The 18,753-nt window shown below is 36.1% G+C and overlaps 1 protein-coding gene across 5 annotated transcripts in view; it reads left to right on the top strand.

Annotated features, from left to right (window-relative positions):
• The window catches only part of KDM6A (lysine demethylase 6A), a 251,094-nt gene that overhangs the window by 99,697 nt on the left and 132,644 nt on the right, over positions 1–18,753 (top strand). For all 5 annotated transcript variants that reach the window (XM_072615112.1, XM_072615110.1, XM_072615111.1 and 2 more), the window contains one exon: positions 13,119–13,177. In XM_072615112.1, coding sequence (XP_072471213.1) covers positions 13,119–13,177 — 59 coding nt within the window. The remainder of the gene's footprint in view (positions 1–13,118; positions 13,178–18,753) is intronic.

Here is an 18,753-nt window from a genome sequence, read left to right as displayed (position 1 = left end):
CACAATAGTATTCCATTACATCCATAAACCACAACTTATTCAGCCATTACTTAATTGATGGGCATTGCATTTTGGTGTTTTCAAAAAGAATGGGTGTTAATGTTTTCTTAAAGCCTTTTCTGCATCTATTGGTATTGTATGATTTTTACTGCTTTTGTTATTGATATAGTTAATTATGTTGATAGCATTTCTATGAATGAACTAGCCTTTCATTCTAGATATAAATCCCACTTGATTGTAAAATATGTTTTTTTGATACATTGCTGTGATCTCCTTAGCAGTGTAGTGTGTTTTAGCTTAAATATTTACATTAATATTGCTTAGGGAAATTGGCCTGTAGTTTTCTTTCTCCCTTTTTGTTCTCCCTTGTATCGGTATCAAAACCATACTTGTGTTCATAGAAGGAATATGGTAGGTCTCTTTTACCTATTTTTTCAGATACATAGGAATTAGTTATTCCTTAAGTGCTTGGTCAAAACTCACTTGTAAATTTGTCTGGTCCTGGAGATTTTTTTGTACTGGACTCATTTTTAGCAGATTCAGTATCTGTTTGTAACATAGAGTTTTTTTTAGATATTCTGTTTCCTCTTCTGTCAATCTGGGCAATTTGTAGTTTTAAAAAAAAAATATTCATCTATGTCACTTCGATTGTCAGACTTTGATTTGCCAGAATAGCTCCAAATAATTGCTTTATTCATCTTCGTTGGTGCATTTATCTTTACACTTTTGATACTGCTAATCTGGCATTTTCCCCATCCAATTAAGCAGTGGCATATTATCTAATTTAATATATTTTTAAAAAATCTGCTACCCACCTTAGTTAAATTTTTTAAAAAATCAGTTTTATTATTCTCTTTGTTTTCTGGATTTCCATTTTGATGTTTAATTATTGGGAATTTAAAAATTTTATTCTTTTTCTGTTTTGTATTTGTTTTGGCCGTATTTTTCAGGTGCATGTTCATTTCATTGATCTGTTCTTTCTTTTATTGATGTGTAAGTGTTTAGGGAGGTAAAATTTCCCATAAGTACAATTTTGACTGCATCCCACAAGTTTTGATATGTATGTACTTGCAGATGCAAATGTCAGTGTTATTCCATGCCCTAGAACTGTGACCCTGAACTGCATGTGAGCAATGAAATTACCATACAGCCCTGTGTTTGCCCACAGTGCTAGCACAGGGATTAATCTCTTTCCATCTACTTATCCTATCCCTTTTTGATGTCTGGGCTGAGACTTCTTTAAAACTGGTGCTACTGGATTCCTGAGGGGTGGAGCCAAAATTGCAGAATAGAAGCATGGACTTGCTTGAGCTCTTTCCCCAAAAGCCCTTATAATACCTGTAAAAATTGACTAAGCAAATTCTAGAGCAGCACGAAGCTACAGAATGAGAGTGAAACAGATTTGCAGCCCAAAACAACCTGAAAGTCCAGCAGGGAAGGTTCTATTACATGACACTTGGGGCAAGTACAGCCCAGTGTGGGCTGTGCCAGCACAGTTGGGATACGAGCAGGCTTCAGCATGCCAAATCAGTGGTTTCCAGATTTCTCAACCTACAAACGCCAAATATAGCTTTAAAAGTCAGTGAGAAAGCTCCTTCACCTGGGTGAGAGGGCAATGTAGTCCAGCTCCTGCCCCAGCCACAAGGTGGTGGCAGCCTCTGCTTCAGCAGTGGCTGCTTCTGGAGCTCTCAGCCTACAGGCAGTGCAGGAATCAAGCAGCTGATCTGAGTCTCAGTTCTGAGTTGTGGTCCTGGGGTGAAGAGGAGTGCTGGAATGATTGAGCTGGTCATGGCTGTGGAGAGGGAATTCTATTCAAAGTTCTAGGGCAGAAGAATAGAATGCTTTTGTGTTTCCTCACAGACCAGAGTGCAGGCCAGGAGAGGAGGAAACACCTCTACCTTGACTGCCACTTTGGAGGAACTGAGAACTTACAGGTCTCTAGAGATATCTTGGAGAACAGCTGTGCAGAATCTCTGAAGCCTGGAAAGTCTAAGTAATTGCCCAAAAAAGGGGGAAAAAATAAGACTATAGAAAGTTACTTTCTTGGTGAAAAGGTATTTTCTTCCATAGTTTTAGATGAGGAAGACCAGAAAGCATGCAATCAGAGGAAAACAGAAAGGTCAAGGCTCTCCTACATCCAAAGCCTCCAAATAAATAAATAAATGGTCTGAGGCCATTGAAGAGCTTAAAAGGAATTTTGAGGATCAAGTAAGAGGTGGAGGCAAAATTGGGAAGAGAAATGAGAGTCATGCATGAAAGTCATGAAAAGTGAGTCAACAGCTTGGTAAAGGAGACCCAAAAAATGCTGAAGAAAATAACACTTTAAAAAATAGACTAACCCAAATGACAAAAGAGATCCAAAAAGTCAATAAGGAGAATGCCTTAAAAAGCAGAATTGGACAAATGGAAGAGGAGGTTCAAAGGCTTACTGAAGAAAATAGTTCTTTAAAAATTAGAAAGGAGCAGATGGAAGCTAATGACTTTATGAGAAATCAAGAAATTAAAAAACAAAAGAATGAAAAAATAGAAGACAATGTGAAATATCTCATTGGAAAAACAACTGGCCTGGAAATTAGATCCAGGAGAAACTATTTAAAGATTATGGTACTACGTGAAAGCCATGATCAAAAAAAGCCCAGAAATCATCTTTCAAGAAATTATCAAGAAAAACTGCTCTGATATTCTAGAACCAGAGGGTAAAATAGAAATGGAAAGAATTCACTGATCACCTCCTGAAAGAGAACCCAAAAGGAAAACTCCTAGGAATATTGTAGCCAAATTCCAGAGTTCCTGGGTCAAGGAGAAAATATTACAAGCAGCCAGTATTGTAGAAATACAATCAGGATAACACAGGATTTTAGCAACTTCCACATTAAGGGATAAAAGGGTTTGGAATAGATAGGATTAGAAACCAAGAATCACTTACCCAGTGAAACTGAGTATGATACTTAAGGGAAAAAAATGGTCATTCAGTGAAGTAGAGGACTTCCAAGCATACTTGTTGAAAAGACCAGAGCCGAATTTAAAAATTTGACTTTGAAATACAAGAATCAAGAGAAACATAAAAAGGTAAACAAGAAAGAGAAGCCATATAAGGAACTCGTGAAAGTTGAATTGTTTACATTCCTACAACTGCTGATGCTGTCACATCTTCCTCACACACTTCCCAACCCCTCCACCTCTGTCCCATCTCCCATTTTTACTATCCTGGCCAACCCCTGCCCCGATGCCTTTACAACTCTGATCTCCTAAAGTTGTGTTAGTTTGGAAAAATGTTTCACCTCTGCTTTACTTGGACCTGCCACTACAGAATTTTATTTGAGATATAATTGTAAAGCTGTTTGGAGGATAATGTTGGAATAGCTGGGCTGCATAGTTTTAGGAAGAGTTGTTGGTTGTTGTCCTTTGTTCTGGAAGAGGACCAAAATGACATCACCATGATAAAGTGAAGTTTCAATATTTACGTCTGTGGCAGAGCAGACCAGTGTGAGCTCAGAATGCTTTACCACAGATTGGGCACAGATAGTCCATGTGGACATTTGGGGTGGTTACTCCAAATTTGCACCTCTTACATTTGCTTTGTGCTGTCTCAGTTGTGGTTTGCTCATGGAGCACAACATTTTTTCTGATATAGGTATGCCATGCTGAGTGGTCCTGTGCCAGTATCTCCCAGTGTTGCACAATCCAATCCAGAGTTCTTGAGACCTTGAGAGTGTCCTTGTATTGATTCTTCTGGCCACCATGTCATCTCCTGCCCTATGCAAATTCTCCATAAAATAGTTTGAATGCATGACAATTCAGCTCAAGCAAGGGCTTCAGTGTCTGGTATCTTATCCTGCCAGGTGACCCTCAGAATCTTCCTAAGACAGTTCAAATGGAAGTGATTCAGTTTCCTGGCATGGCACTGGTAGACTGTCCATGTTTCATAGGCATACAGCAATGGGGTCAGCACAACAGCTCTGTAGACCTTCAGGATGGCAGTCAGTGAAATACTTTACTCTTCTCTCCCAAACTTTTCTTTGGAGCCTCCCAAACATGTGCATGTCAACTTCATTATCAATGTATACTACCAAGGAAAGTATACTACCAAGGTAAGTGAACTTATCCACAGCCTTCAAAGCCTCTCCATTTGTTGTAAATTACAGTTCCATGTATGGATGGTGTGGTGGTGGTTGATGGAGTAGCTGTGTTGTCTTGGTGTTCATTATTGGGCCAAAATTAGCACAGGTAGCAGAGAATTGATCCATACTTTGTTACATTCTCAGCTTCAGAGACTGCATTCAGTGCACAGTCATCTGCAAACAGAAAATCATGCACCAATGCTCCCTCCACTTTGGTCTTGACTTGTAGCCTTTTCAAACTGAAGAACTTAGCATCAGTACAGTAGTTGACCTTGATGCTGTGTTCATCCTCATTGAAAGCATTTGATAACATGGCTGAAAGCATCATGCTGAAAATCATGGGAGCAAGCACACAGCCTTGTTTCACTCCATTGATGACTGGGAAGGCATGAGAGCATTGTCCACTATCCAGAACCTGACAGACATGCCATCGTGAAATTGACGTACAGTACTGATGAACTTCTCTGGGCAACCAAATTTTGACATAATTTTCCATAAGCCTTCAGGACTAACAGCGTCAAAGACCTTGGTTAGATCTACAAACATTTTATACAGACCTCTGTTCTGCATCTGGCACTTTTCCTGGAGTTGTCAGGCATCAAACACCATTTCATGAAGCTCGTGTAGATTTTGCAATCTAAACTAATCTAATCAACAAGCTGGTATGCCTGCCAAAAGGAATGAATGACAGGCTCATGACAGTGTGATTGCCACCATCATCAATGCCTATGCTCCCAACATGACAAACCCTAATGAAGTCAAAGAAAAATTTTATGAAGACCCTGAGACCCTTATTATTATCAGTGTGCCAGAAGAGGACAAACTTATAATTCTGGGTGACTTTAATGCTACAGTAGACTCAGACTACCAGACTTGGAAGGGAGTCCTAGGGAGGAATGGAGTTGGAATCAGTGATACCAATGGTCCTTTGCTCCTGAACGCTTGTGCATCGCATTACCTTCTCATCACCAACACTGTTTTCTGTTTACCTAAATGCAATAAAACTCCATAGATGCGCCCTCGCAGCAGACATTGGCATCTAATACACCATGTGATTGTAAGGAGAAGAGACAACTCCGTAGATGCACCCTCGCAGCAAACATTGGCATCTTATAGACTATGTGATTGTAAGAAGAGACAGACAAGATGTGAGAGTGACAGAAGCAGTGTGTGGTGCTGAGTGCTGGACTGATCATAGACTTATCCTTTGCAAGCTAAATGTTTGCATTTGCATTCATCAAAAGTGCTACCTCCCTCTCCCCCACCCCCCACCCCACCCCTGACCCCCAAGGCAAAACGACTACCAGAAGAGTTACTGTCAACAAATTAGAGTTCTTCCCTGAACTTGAACAGTTTTTTGCTAACTTGAAGGGAAGGTTGAGCCGACACACCGTGGGCAACGTTGGAGAAGAAAAAGAGTGGGCAGCTTTCAGAGATTTGGTGTACAGCACTGCATTTGCTCATCTGAATCAGAACACTTATAAACACCAAGACTGGTTTGATGAAAATGAAGGGGAAATTCAGAAGCCGTTTAAACAAAAACAAGAACCCCACAGGATATATGAACAGGATAGTTCTTCCACCTCAAATAAGGCAGCATTTAATGCCATCAAAAACAAAGTACAAGCAAAGCTTAGCAAGATGTAGGATTCCTGGCTCAGTAAGAAGGCAGATGAAATTCAGTTGTATGCTGATAGTAACAATCCAAAGTGCTTTTATGATTCCCTGAAAGCTATTTATGGACCAAAAACCTATGGTACATCACAACTACTCAGTGCTGATGGAGCCACATTGATTAGTGATAAGGATATGATCCTAGAGAGATGGCCTGAATGCTTCCAATGTTGTTCTCAACAGACCATCATCAATCAATGCTGAGGCCATTGACCATTTACCTCAGGTTGAAGTCAATCCATACTTAGCTGAACTTCCATCTGAAGAAGAGGTTTTGAGGGCTGTTAAGCTCCTTCCATGTGGCAAAGCACATGGTGCTGATTTACAAGGTAGAGGGACCATTGCTCATAGAAAAGCTACCTGAAGTTTTCAGGTTATATAGCAAGAGGAAGTTATCCCCCAGGAGTTCAAGGATGCTTCCATTGTCCATCTCTATAAAGGTAAAGGGAATAGATTGTCTTGAGACAATCACAGCGGGGTCTCTCAGTCATTGCTGGCAAAATTCTTGCTAGGGTCCTCCTTAATAGCCTGATCCTTTACCTGGAAGATACTCCTCTACCTGAGAACCAGTGTGGCTTCAGAAAGGGCCAAGGAGCAGTTTAGGTAGAGTCATTCATAGGGAATGATGGGATGATAATAACATAGAGATGTTTGGTGAATTTTAGAATTCTTGATTATGGATATGGGACATCCTTGTGTGGCAGGTTTTGGAGTGGAGATTCTGTGAGGAAAATACTGAATTCTTGGATTAAGGACAGAGAATATTCTAGAACTGTTAGGCAGTCTGTCAGCAGAACCTAAATGGGGGGATATTATAGGTAACAGGAAAGAAATTATTAGATAGTGAGAAAAAATGAAAATTAAGGAAGAGGGGAAGAGAAAAAACACTTTTATATGTGAGGCACTGTGCTAAGCACCTTATAAATATCTCGTTTTATACTCACAACAACCTCAGAAAGATGGGTGCTGTTTACTTTCCAGTTGAGGAAACTGAGGTAGAGATTTGTTGACTTGGCCAGTGTTAACAAAAGTAACAAGAGAGCAGATTTGAACTCTGGTCTTTGTTCCTCCAGGTCTACATCTCCTATCCCTTGCTTCACCTAGCTGCCTCTAAGAATATAGTGAACCTCAAAGGAAGGAGTTGATGGTGGCAGGGAAAAATTTTAGGTTAAAACTGTGAGAACTTCAGAATTATTTTAATTCTCAGGTCTTCTACCTACAACGATTACAGTATGATTTCATTTGGTTATTTTATAATTTGCCTTTTTATACTATTTATCTGTTGGTTGCATAACAAGTACTCTTATCTCCTCTTCCATTTTTTTTAGAGTATCCCTTCCACAAACATCAATTATAGTGATGTTTTGAGCTCAAATTTGCCTCCTACCATTAGAATCCTGTGGTTCGTCTTGCTTATTCCCAGTATTGTAAATTTGTGTTCATTTGAAACATGGGTGCTCTTTGATTTTTTTTTCTCTTATAACTGGTAGTGCCTTTAATATTTATTCTTCATGCTTAAGAATCCTAATAGATAAATCTGTTTTGTACTCTATGTGTTAGTAAATATATATGCAACTTTTTTTTTTTGCATTTTAAATCTTGAATAAGTTTGAAAAACTAAAGTTTATTCATTTTTATTAACCCTTGATAATCATTGTTTTATGGTCCCAGAATTCAAAACCCAGATGTTCTTTCCCAAATCATCACTTTTTTTCCAAGCATTTTCTTATGTTCTTAAATTCTTCAGGTATTTTCCTTTAGTTTAGCTTTGTGTCTGTTGTAAATAGTTTCAAGATCCCTTTTGATAACAGGAGGTTCTGGGATTTTGTTGCCATAGTTTGATTTGATGACCTTGGGGAAAAATCACATTTTTGGATGTATCCTGACTTAATTTCTGGGATAATATAAGAGCTGTCTTATATCTTTTGTTTGCAAGATGTGCCTTACATGCATTCTTTCATTTGATCATTAAAACAACCATTTGGTTGGTGTTCAATTATTGGTCCATTTTACAGATGAATAAACTTATTTTTTAGAGAACTTAAATGACCTCTGTCATTTTCATCATGTTCTTTACAAAATAAGTTAGCATCCTTTGCAAAGATATTTTAAGCAATGTATTGACTTTCAGAATTGAGCAAATGTATTAAGACTGGCAGTTTTGTAGCTGTGCAAAAAGTGACCAGGCATTTTGAAATCACAAGTAGTTGTTAGCCTGAGTACGCAGTATGTTCCTAAATGAGAAATTTCTTATACAAGTTGGTGGTCATTAGGATCATTTGAACAATGGAAAGAAGAATGAGGCTCGAGAATTGAGGGGGGGAGAGGGAGGAAGAAGAATCATGATTCCATCTAGTGATTAGATCTTGACTGCAGTAAATACAATTTTGGACCATTGATTTCTAATCACATATAATATTGTCTCTTTTCTTGAGTTAGAAAATAGCACATGATTCATATTGGCCAAAGAAAATTTAAAAGGTACCTTCGTTAATCCTGGATTAGCTACTTAAGGAAAATACCCTCCTTTGAGAATGTAACTTCTGTCTTCAATACAATTATTTTTCTTTGCAATTTCTCAGCTGTAAAATAATGAGATTAGATGACCTTGAAATGGGAGTAAATGACTGAAAAATCTCTTCCTTCTATATCTTTAGTTTTTGATCCTATGAATTAAGAAAAAAATAGACTTAATATAATTGATATTGTATGGGATGGCAAGATCCCTAACTCAAATTAACTGCTCAGAGGCCTCTCAAAGTGATGACAGAAAGTTTATTTATTCGATCGATTCTCGAGAAGTGGGGCAGTTCCTCCACCAGGTGGTCTGGAGCAGGAAAAGCCGAAGACAAAGGAGAAGCAGTGATATGTATAGACCCTAACGCAAAACCCTCCTCCCACCCCTGACCATTATTCTCATTAGCTGAAAATATGATCTTACATTCTAGACACGAAATCTAGCCAATCCCCTTTGAAATGAAGGCATCGAAAAGTTATGTAAGTTTTATCCAATCATTGAGACCCTAATGCATAGTCTATATCCTTATATGGGAATTATTCCACAATGAAGGCATTGTAGCCTGAGCCTCTCGATCTCCTTTACCCCTGGGAAAAGAATTACAGTCTGAGAAGTCTTCACTGAATCTATTCCACTCAGTGTCTATCATGTATTATTTATTCTCTTTTTTCACTTTGTTGTGAAAATCAATTTAAAAAAAGAATTCTTTAATAGGCTGATTGTTTTATCTTTGAATTGTCCATATACTTTAATGATTTTCTTGTGTTATTGATGTATGGCAGAAAATTGTTATGTAATCATAAATGTGAATCATTCATAATGTGAAGAAAAATGCTCTCAGTCATTTAAGTCATATAGATCTTATGGTCAAATGCTTTTAAAAAATAGAGTGACAGCAAATCTCTAGAATACAATAAGAAACTTTAGGAATTGTTGTAACCGTTCATTCCTTTTTATGGTGTAACATGGCAAAACATCTTACCTGTTAGGATCATAAATTGAGAGCTAAAAGAGATTTTGGAGACTGTCTGATCAGACCTTTCCATTCTATAGATGAAGAGACAGACCCAGTGTGGTAAAGTGAGTTACCCTGTGGTTTTATTAGTGGTGTGTGCTTGTTCCCATGCATGATGCTTTCAGCCATGTTGTCAAATGCTTTCAATGAGGATGAACACAGCATCAAGGTCAACTACTGTACTGATGCTAAGTTCTTCAGTTTGAAAAGGCTACAAGTCAAGACCAAAGTGGAGGGAGCATTGGTGTATGATTTTCTGTTTGCAGATGACTGTGCACTGAATGCAGTCTCTGAAGCTGAGAATGTAACAAAGTATGGATCAATTCTCTGCTACCTGTGCTAATTTTGGCCCAATAATGAACACCAAGACAACACAGCTACTCCATCAACCACCACCACACCATCCATACATGGAACTTGTAATTTACAACAAATGGAGAGGCTTTGAAGGCTGTGGATAAGTTCACTTACCTTGGTAGTATACTTTCCTTGGTAGTATACATTGACAATGAAGTTGACATGCACATGTTTGGGAGGCTCCAAAGAAAAGTTTGGGAGAGAAGAGTAAAGTATTTCACTGACTGCCATCCTGAAGGTCTACAGAGCTGTTGTGCTGACCCCATTGCTGTATGCCTGTGAAACATGGACAGTCTACCAGTGCCATGCCAGGAAACTGAATCGCTTCCATTTGAACTGTCTTAGGAAGATTCTGAGGATCACCTGGCAGGATAAAGTACCAGATACAGAAGACCTTACTCGTGCTAAACCTAGGAATTCAAAGTATGCTTTAGAGAGTGCAACTGGGATGGGCTGGCCTTGTTGTTTGAATGCAAAATGTATGCTTGCCAAAAAGACTTATTTTATGGATAACTCACATGGGGCAAATGATCACATGGTGGTCAGAAGAAGGGATACAAGGACACTCTCAAGGTCTCTCTCAAGAACTCTGGATTTGACTATGCAACATGGGAGACACTGGCACAGGACCACTCAGCATGGGGTGCCCACATCAAAAAAGGTTCTGTGCTCTGTGAGCAAAGCAGAATTGAGACAGCACAACGTAAATGTAGTATATACAAATTTGAGTTATCCACCACAAATATTCACATGGGCTATCTGTGCCCATCCTGTGATAGAGCATTCTGAGCTCATATTGGCCTGATCAGCCACAGTTGGACACACTGAAATTTCACTTTATCATAGTGATGTCATTTTGGTCCTCTTCAAAGATGAAGAACAATAGTCTTAAACTCAAATCATGTATTAATTTAGAATGGAAACAGTGTGGTTGAGTGGAAAAAAACAAAGCATCTTTAATGACGGTACTACTTACTGTTACTCCTGATGACCTCTCAACTTGGACACCCGATTTAACCTCACTGAGCCCCAGTTTTGCTTATTTGAAATGAGGAAGTTGTAATACATGCCCCCTGAGATAATACTCTTTTGATCTTTTCATTTTCATATTAATATATTTTAGGTGTGAAATGTTTATTGTTTTGTAATTTCACCTGTAAAACTGAGGGGAATGTTTCCTCATTTCTATATTACATTTCTCTACGGTTTTATAAAACATTGCCATGCACCAGAAGATTTACTATATGTATTTGATAGGGTTTGACACTTGTGTGAAGTAACCATTTTTAGGATTTGACACTTCTGAACTAACCATTTTTAACCTCACTACCTAGATCTTTGGCTTCTTTTAGATAAATAGGTTTTGGTTGGAATTCACCAATTTAGGGTACATAATTCTACTGATGTGATTTTCATTCATGTACTTATGTGGTCAGAACCACCATCTTCTTTTCCCTTGATATTTGGCACAGTTAATGCTGTTGTTTCACTCTCATCTATTCAGTAACATGTCTTGTTAACAAAAAAAAAAGTTTCGCCCCAAATTCTTTTATTCTAAGTAAACTTTTTTGGAGTGTGGCAATTGGGATTAAGCGACTTTTCTAGAGTCACAGAGCTAGTAAATGTCTGAGGTCACATTTGAAGTCAGGTCCTCCTGACTCCAGGGCTGGTGCTCTTATCTGCTTTACCACCTAGCTGTCTTCCTCACAAATTCTTATCCAAGTTTCTTTGCTTATGGTCTCATGTCCAAGGTAAATGAGAACTGATTGAAATTTACAAGAAGAGCCATTGCCCAGTTGATAAACTGTCAAGAGATAGGAACAGGCAAAGGAAACTTTCTGTAGCTATCTAAACTATAAGAGAAAATGCTCCAAATTACTTATAATTGGAAAATGTAAATTAGAAGAAGTCTGAGGTTCAACTTTACACACTTCAGATAAAGTTGGCAGAAATTAAAACTACACATTTTGGAGCAGGCATGGCAACACAGGTAAAATGAGCTGTGAATTATTATGCAGAGTCTGGAAAGAAATTTGGAAATATGCCAAAACGTTATTAAGCCATGCATACTTATTGACCCATCAATGCCACTACTAGGCTTGTACTCCAGAGAGATCAAATAAAAAGGAAAGTTCCCCCAAAATACACAAATACTTAGAACAGCTCTTTTTGGTACTGATAACAAGCTGGAAACTAAGGTGGTGTCCATTCCTTCAGCATTTAGTAAAGTATCTATCAGATACTTTTAATAAATGTTGTTGGCTTGACTAGAATGACTGTACAAATTATGAATGTAATGGAATTCCATCAATTTGTTTAAAAAAAAAAGATGAAGGTTGCAAAGAAATCTAGGAAGACTTGTCTGCAAAGTGAAGTGAAAAGAACTCATAAAGCAATTATGATACTGTAACAAGAGCATTGTACAGCAATTTTGAAAGACTTGAGAATTCTTTTCAATGCAAGGATCAACTGTGGTCATCCCAGAAGACCAATGATAAAGAATGCTATCCTCCTTTGAATAGGAAGGTGAATTTGTAGAATGAGGCACATTTTGTACATGAAAATATTTTTCTTGACTATGCATATTTATTACAAGAGTTTTGTTCTCTCCCTCCTCCACCTCTTCTTCCTACTGTCAGCTGTTTCTAAAAATATGAATAGATCGTTTATTAAAAACAGAAAGATCCTAAGTACTGGCATACAGATTCATTGTTTATCAATGAAAGGCAGTCTGATAGAAATATGGTTTGTACGAAGATCTTATACCAGTACGAAGATCTTATACCGTGTAGCAAAAAAAGTTGTTTACCACTTTTTAAGGTTGTAAATATTTAACTCTTGCTCCATATTTTATTTTTTTTCTGCAATAGCAGTATGTTCCATTAAATTCTTAGGTTTTCTGAAAAATATTTTTCAGGTTATAATAAGTTTTCTAGTTCTTAATACATTTATTCTTTTCATAAAATCATGTTGATGCAAGGGACATGAAATTGAATTTGAAACACTTAGAGAGTACAAAAAATTTAGAGCAAGGTTGTTAAGAAATAGAAGAACAAAGTTTAAGGAGCATGTAAAATAAACTCAGTCTTAAAGTAGAGAGTGCAATCAAGACTTAAACCATGAAGAATTCAGAATTTTACTCTTGACTTCTGGGCATATTGCTGCTGCTGGATTTTTTTTTTTTTTAATAATCAAACTAAAAAGTTTGGAAAAATGTGATAAGATGTAATCTTATTCCACTCGGTTTTCATTGTAGTGATTATTTGACTCCTGTTTTGTTCTGCCTTTTTTTCATCCCTATGTCTTTTATGAATTCATTAAAATTGTCTATTATGCAAGAAAACTTCATGCCTTTATATTTATTGACAATATACATGGATTTCTAAAATTTGAGTTCTGTATGCCTTTCTAAAAATAATTCTCTTCTTTACAGAATGCTGCCTTTTTATATGGCCTTGGATTGGTCTACTTCCATTACAATGCATTTCAATGGTAAGTCAGCCTGAAATGAATGATGTGTAATATAAACTTTTAATGCCTGCTTAATATCTTTTGTAATAGAATGTTGTTTTGAAGGTTCAGAATTATGAACCATTTTCTATTACCATGTTTATGTATTATTTATTCTGACCTGAAGCTTTTTCTCATAGTCAGCTTAAGAATGAGTGTGTGGGAGTACGATTGCAGTGGATTAGTAATGAAGTGATGGATTTGAAGTTAGAATTAACCTACGGTTAAATTCTGGCTTTGTTTCCTGCTACCATTGTGACATTTTGAGTAAGCTTTCATTCTTTTTAGATTAGATGATTCTTAAATTTCCTCATAATCCTCAATTTGATTTGTTGTAAAGGTTTATGTGTGAATTAGCCATGAGATAATCCTAATATTGGGTCCTAGGGAGAATACCACTAAAAACATGCAAAACAAAGATACTATTGTCTCTTCTGTTTATTATAGTATTGCAAATGAGATCAGTTACAGTAATCAGACAAAAACATTTAAAGAGATGTTGTGGAAGTACAGCTAGGTATTTTAGTAGTGTCAACAGAGTAAGTTATAATAAGTAATAATTGTTTTTACTGAAATGATGAGATAAAAGATAAATCAATAATTCAGAATTTATTCAGAGAGCCATCTGACTTTATGCTGGGCACAGTATCTTCTATTTCATAATACTTTCCACTTATGTCTAATAATCTGATTGTTGTCTCATGGAAAAAAGACACAGACTTTTTAATTTTTATAAAGGAAATTAATTTTTTTTCTATAATTTGTAGTTAAAGAACAGATTGCTCTGCCAAAAAGATTTAACAATCTAACCATGCTGTTAGCACTATTTAACTAAATCTTTCTTCTCATTGCCTCACCAGCGTTGCTTTATCTGTAGTTATTTCAAGATAGAAATGAAAGTGTTTGCCTCTGTAACCCCTTTTGAAGTCTTTACTTTTTCTAGATAAACACTATACAAGGATAACTATTAAACTGTACCTGAAGATATAAAAGAAGATATAAACTGAATGATGTTCAAAGTCTTTTATAATGTAGAAACCAATGTAACAGTGACTGTGGTCTCCTCATTATTTCATAGTTTTAAAGCAAATCAACCAAATAAACTAGGAAAAAGTAATGAAAGAAGTGCAGTGACTGTCATGAGGCATTCTGCAGAAGGGGTGGTTAGCTCATGGAGTACTTCTGCAACATTTGACTCCTCAGACTGTATACTGCTACACAAAAATATAAGATAAATGAACAGAAATGAGATTGTAGCTGTCAGACCAGTTAGATATAAGAACTGGTGTGAGATCAGCCTAGAAAATGTTAAAGTAGGGAAAGAATTCCTTCATTATTTAATAAATGAAATTGGGAAAAGTGGTTAGCAGTATTTATTGTCTCCCAAAAAAATCCCCAAACTTAAAAACCATATTTCACATTATATGCTATGTTCAATTCTGGCTAGGTGATATACTTAAACATTGCAAAATAGAAAGCAGTGAGATGATATATTTGTCCTTTTGGGGGATGAGGGACAGCAGTTTATTCATCATACAAAAAGAAGAAATTATTTTGGACAAGACAAATGCTATTACATACAAAGCGAACAATATCTATATAGAAATAGATAAAATAATTTATACAGAAAGGAAGATTGCAGCCTGGAAAAAATATTTTTGATAGATGTAACAGATTTATCACATCCTTAAGGTGTCAGCAAAAGTATTCAACAGAATTACCCAATCTGACAAAAATGTCAAATAAGTGTAAAAAAACCCAAACTACACTATCTTCTATTAGTGTAAATTTTAATAGCTTGAAAAATGTTCAGGTTCAGTAATAAGTGAAAAATGCAAATTAATGTAAGTGGTATACCATAACTATCAGAGTTGCAAATATTTTTAAAAATTACTTTAAAAAATATGAAGGCTGTAGAGCAACAAATTCGGTCATAGGGTACTATATGTTAATTACATGTTAAAATTGGGTGTGGGGAGTAGCATTATATAAAAATTAAAAATTGCAGCTTTGTGACATGCCTTGAAATTAATGTTAAAACAAAGGTGCATTCATTCAAAGACATTTGTAGCAGCATTAGTTCTTACTACAAAAATGTTGAAAATAAGTTCATTGCTCAGCAGTTGGGTTATAGCTGAATTAGTCTTATGTAACTGTATTAGAATACTGTACTTGTGGTACCAATATTGGTGAACCTGGCAAATATGAGAAATTCTCTGAAAAGATTTTTCTTATCAAAAATTAGCAGAACTAAAATAATATAGTTTAGAATATGGACCATGTGTAATCATAATTTATACTTAAATATATTGAATATGAAAGAATAAATAGGAAATATTGTGCAAATGATAAATTATTATGAAAATTCTTTGATAATGCTCACAAATTAAAGATTTTATTGATTTCCTTGATGTTTAAAATTCAGATTTTTTTAATCATAGCGTTAGGGCTGTGTTGTTTGTTGGTGCTTGATTCTCATTTGCTCCTCACTTAAAATGCCTTAGAGTCATGCAGGCTGAATACATTTTCAAGTAGGAGGGGGAGACAGAGTGAAAGTTAAAGAGACTCTACCTATGTTGAAAAGGACTTTTAATGATCATCTATCTAGTTTCAGTGCTTCTTAAACCATATGACCCCATATGGAGTTGCGACCCACAGTTTGAGGATTGTTGTTAAAGGGGTTACAAGTGGAAAAAGCCCATACCATATGTGGATGAAAATACCCTTTTAGAATTTACTGGAGGAAGTTGCTTTCTAGCTATTGAATGATAACCTTCTAAGCCAGCCCATTATATTAAACAGTTCAGAAGCTTATTGTAACTTCTGTTTACTGGTCAATCATTTAGCATTTTAGATCGGGGTCCTTAACCTTATTGGTGCAACGGACTCATTTTCATAGAGTAGTATTTTTGAATATATAAAATACTAACAATTATATTGAAAAACAGTTGTCAAAACTTTTAAGTTCCAGTTTGAATGACTCCAGTTTAAAGACCTATTAGGCTACTTATTATTAGAGAATTTGAAAACATATACTACAGAGTACAAATTGAAAGAGCTGTAGGAAAATACCTTTCTCAACTCTTAAGTGACCCAAAATAGTCTCTATAAGATCGACAATTAAATTATCATCTAGCTTTTGCATGCGAACTTCCAGTAACAGAGGTTACCCCATCACTTCCTAAGGAAGCCCATTCCACTGGGGACAACTTTGCAACTTGCCCACCTTTGAAATACTTGAGTTATGGTGGTTCTGTTCCCTTATAAGTCTTCTTTAGGCTAAATATTTCCACCTCCAGGCAATCCTTGTATGCCCTGGTTTGTAGATCCTTTGTTATCTTGGTTCCTGTCTTCCATGTATATTCTTGTTTGTCACTGTTACATTTTTTTTTAATGGCTTGGAAAAATAGACCTTTTTCTATGTTCTGACCCAGGAGGGTATAGGGAATATAGCAGAAATATATATCATCTTACTTAAATCCTATTTTTTTTCCTCAACAGAAATCTCTTTTCTCTCTTTCCCTTCCTCCCTGCCTTCTCTGACATTGAAAACAAAGGGAAAAATAATTAATTTATTTTATTCAGGCCAAACAAATCCCCCTCATTGCCCATGTTCAAAAAACATACCTTTTTCTGTGCTCTGAGTCTTTTCATATGCGTGTCAGGTAGTGGGCAGTATACTTCAGTCATCGGTATTGTACCAGGCACTGTGCTAAGCTTCCCCACCAGTTCTCTGCATTCATATAGTTTGTAGTTGTTCATCGGTTGGGACTTTTCCTTCATATTTGTTTGTCATTATGGTGTTGTTCATGTACAAGAAAAAGCAAACTTTTAAAAAAACAGAAACACCATAAAATAGAGGTGTAAAAATGACCTTTCTAAGTATAACTAAGAAGTATCTGTCTTAAATGAAGAGCCAGTATTTTATGTTTGTTAATCTATCACATTACACTTCTGAGAGCTTTTCTGCACCTTTGAGAACTGTCTGAAGCTAGCGTTAGCTACTTTTGTTAACTCATGGTTCATTTATTAAATTTCTACAATGTATCACAGCCACTGTGAGCAGAAGATAGAAATGACACAAGCGAAAACTGTCGCTGTCAACTTACACTGAGCCTGTCCTTTTTTATCCCCAGATCTTTTTTTCTTGTCAACTGTTGGCTAGACTAATGTTGAATTTTTATTTACATATATATATGTATATATATATATATATATATATATCCTTTTATATTTATCCTTATTTAGATTTAATATTAATTTATGTTTGTTAGTTTGGTGCCATAAGAAGAGAACTGACCCTCACACTAGTGACTTTGAGTCCCACTTTTGAAATGTACTGTCTGTGTGAACCTGGGCATATCTGGTATAGGTAACTCCAAGACTGAGGTGCATAGAAACTGACAGCTTACGTGGTAGAGGTTATTCCTTAGGACACCAGTGATGTGACAGATTCAGTTTCTCTTCCTGTTCCTTACTGAATTTGGTTAATCACTTTAGGCTGCCACTGTTTCTGAATTCTTAACTTGGCCACATTGATTTGATGTAATATTCCCCAAAATGAACATAAAGCTCTTTTTTAAAAAAATCAATACAATTTTAATATAAAATGGTTGGTTGAATTAGCACTGAGAACATAAAGGATGAACACTCTCACTAGTGTAGTGCAAAATATACCTGGATAGGAATTTTATCTTAAATATTATGGGATTAAAAGTTAGACTTGATAGCAATTATAGATTTGAACCCAGGTATTTTGATTTCATGTTTAGTGTTCTTTGTACTGTGAATTGTAGCAAACAAAAATTGGAGAGTAGTTGAAGGATCCTTTTTACATATGAAGGTTTGAAGAAATACTTATTTTTCCTCTGTATTTATTCTACTTAGCTAACCTCTACAGTCTGTTTTATTAGCTAAGAAATGTATATTTGGGTTTAGGGAATGATGAAAGATCAGAAATCCCAGGTACTAGAGTGTTGCAGTTGGTAAAGTGCTAGGCACTAGTTTCTCTTGCATTTTGATTGGTAGTGTGAAAATATAGAATTTTGTTGTAAAAGTAAAGACAAAGTTAATACACTTTAAAAGATGAGTCTAATTATATAACACTACATGCAAAACAAACATGTTCTTTTTTACCTGTTAATTTATGTGAAGTGTTTTTGAGGTAAGCTGGTGTCACAAAAGGCCTAGAAGGAAAAGCTGAATTCAGATTTTGCCTCAGACATTGTGTGCATGACCCTGGGGCAAGTAACTTAGCCTTTGTTTATCTCAATTCCCCAAATGTAAAATGGAGATGATAATAATAGCACTGTCCTTGCAAATTTGTGAGGATTAAAAGATATATTTGTGAAAAACACCTAGCACAGTGCCTTGGCACGTAGTAGGCACTAACACATGCTTGTCTTATGCCTTGCCATACTTGTTCCTCCATCTCTACTATGACCCCATTCAGTTAATTGTGAAATGAATTGGCAGTGACCAAAATGTTATATGAATGACAGGGAGGAAGGGAAAATAAAAAAGAAACATGAACAGAATTTTATAAGAAACTGAGAAAA

Source organism: Notamacropus eugenii, chromosome 5 (assembly GCF_028372415.1).
Source record: "Notamacropus eugenii isolate mMacEug1 chromosome 5, mMacEug1.pri_v2, whole genome shotgun sequence".
NCBI lineage: Eukaryota > Metazoa > Chordata > Mammalia > Diprotodontia > Macropodidae > Notamacropus > Notamacropus eugenii.
The sequence above is the reverse complement of the archived record's forward strand: the minus strand, read 5'-3'. Positions and strand labels throughout refer to the sequence as shown.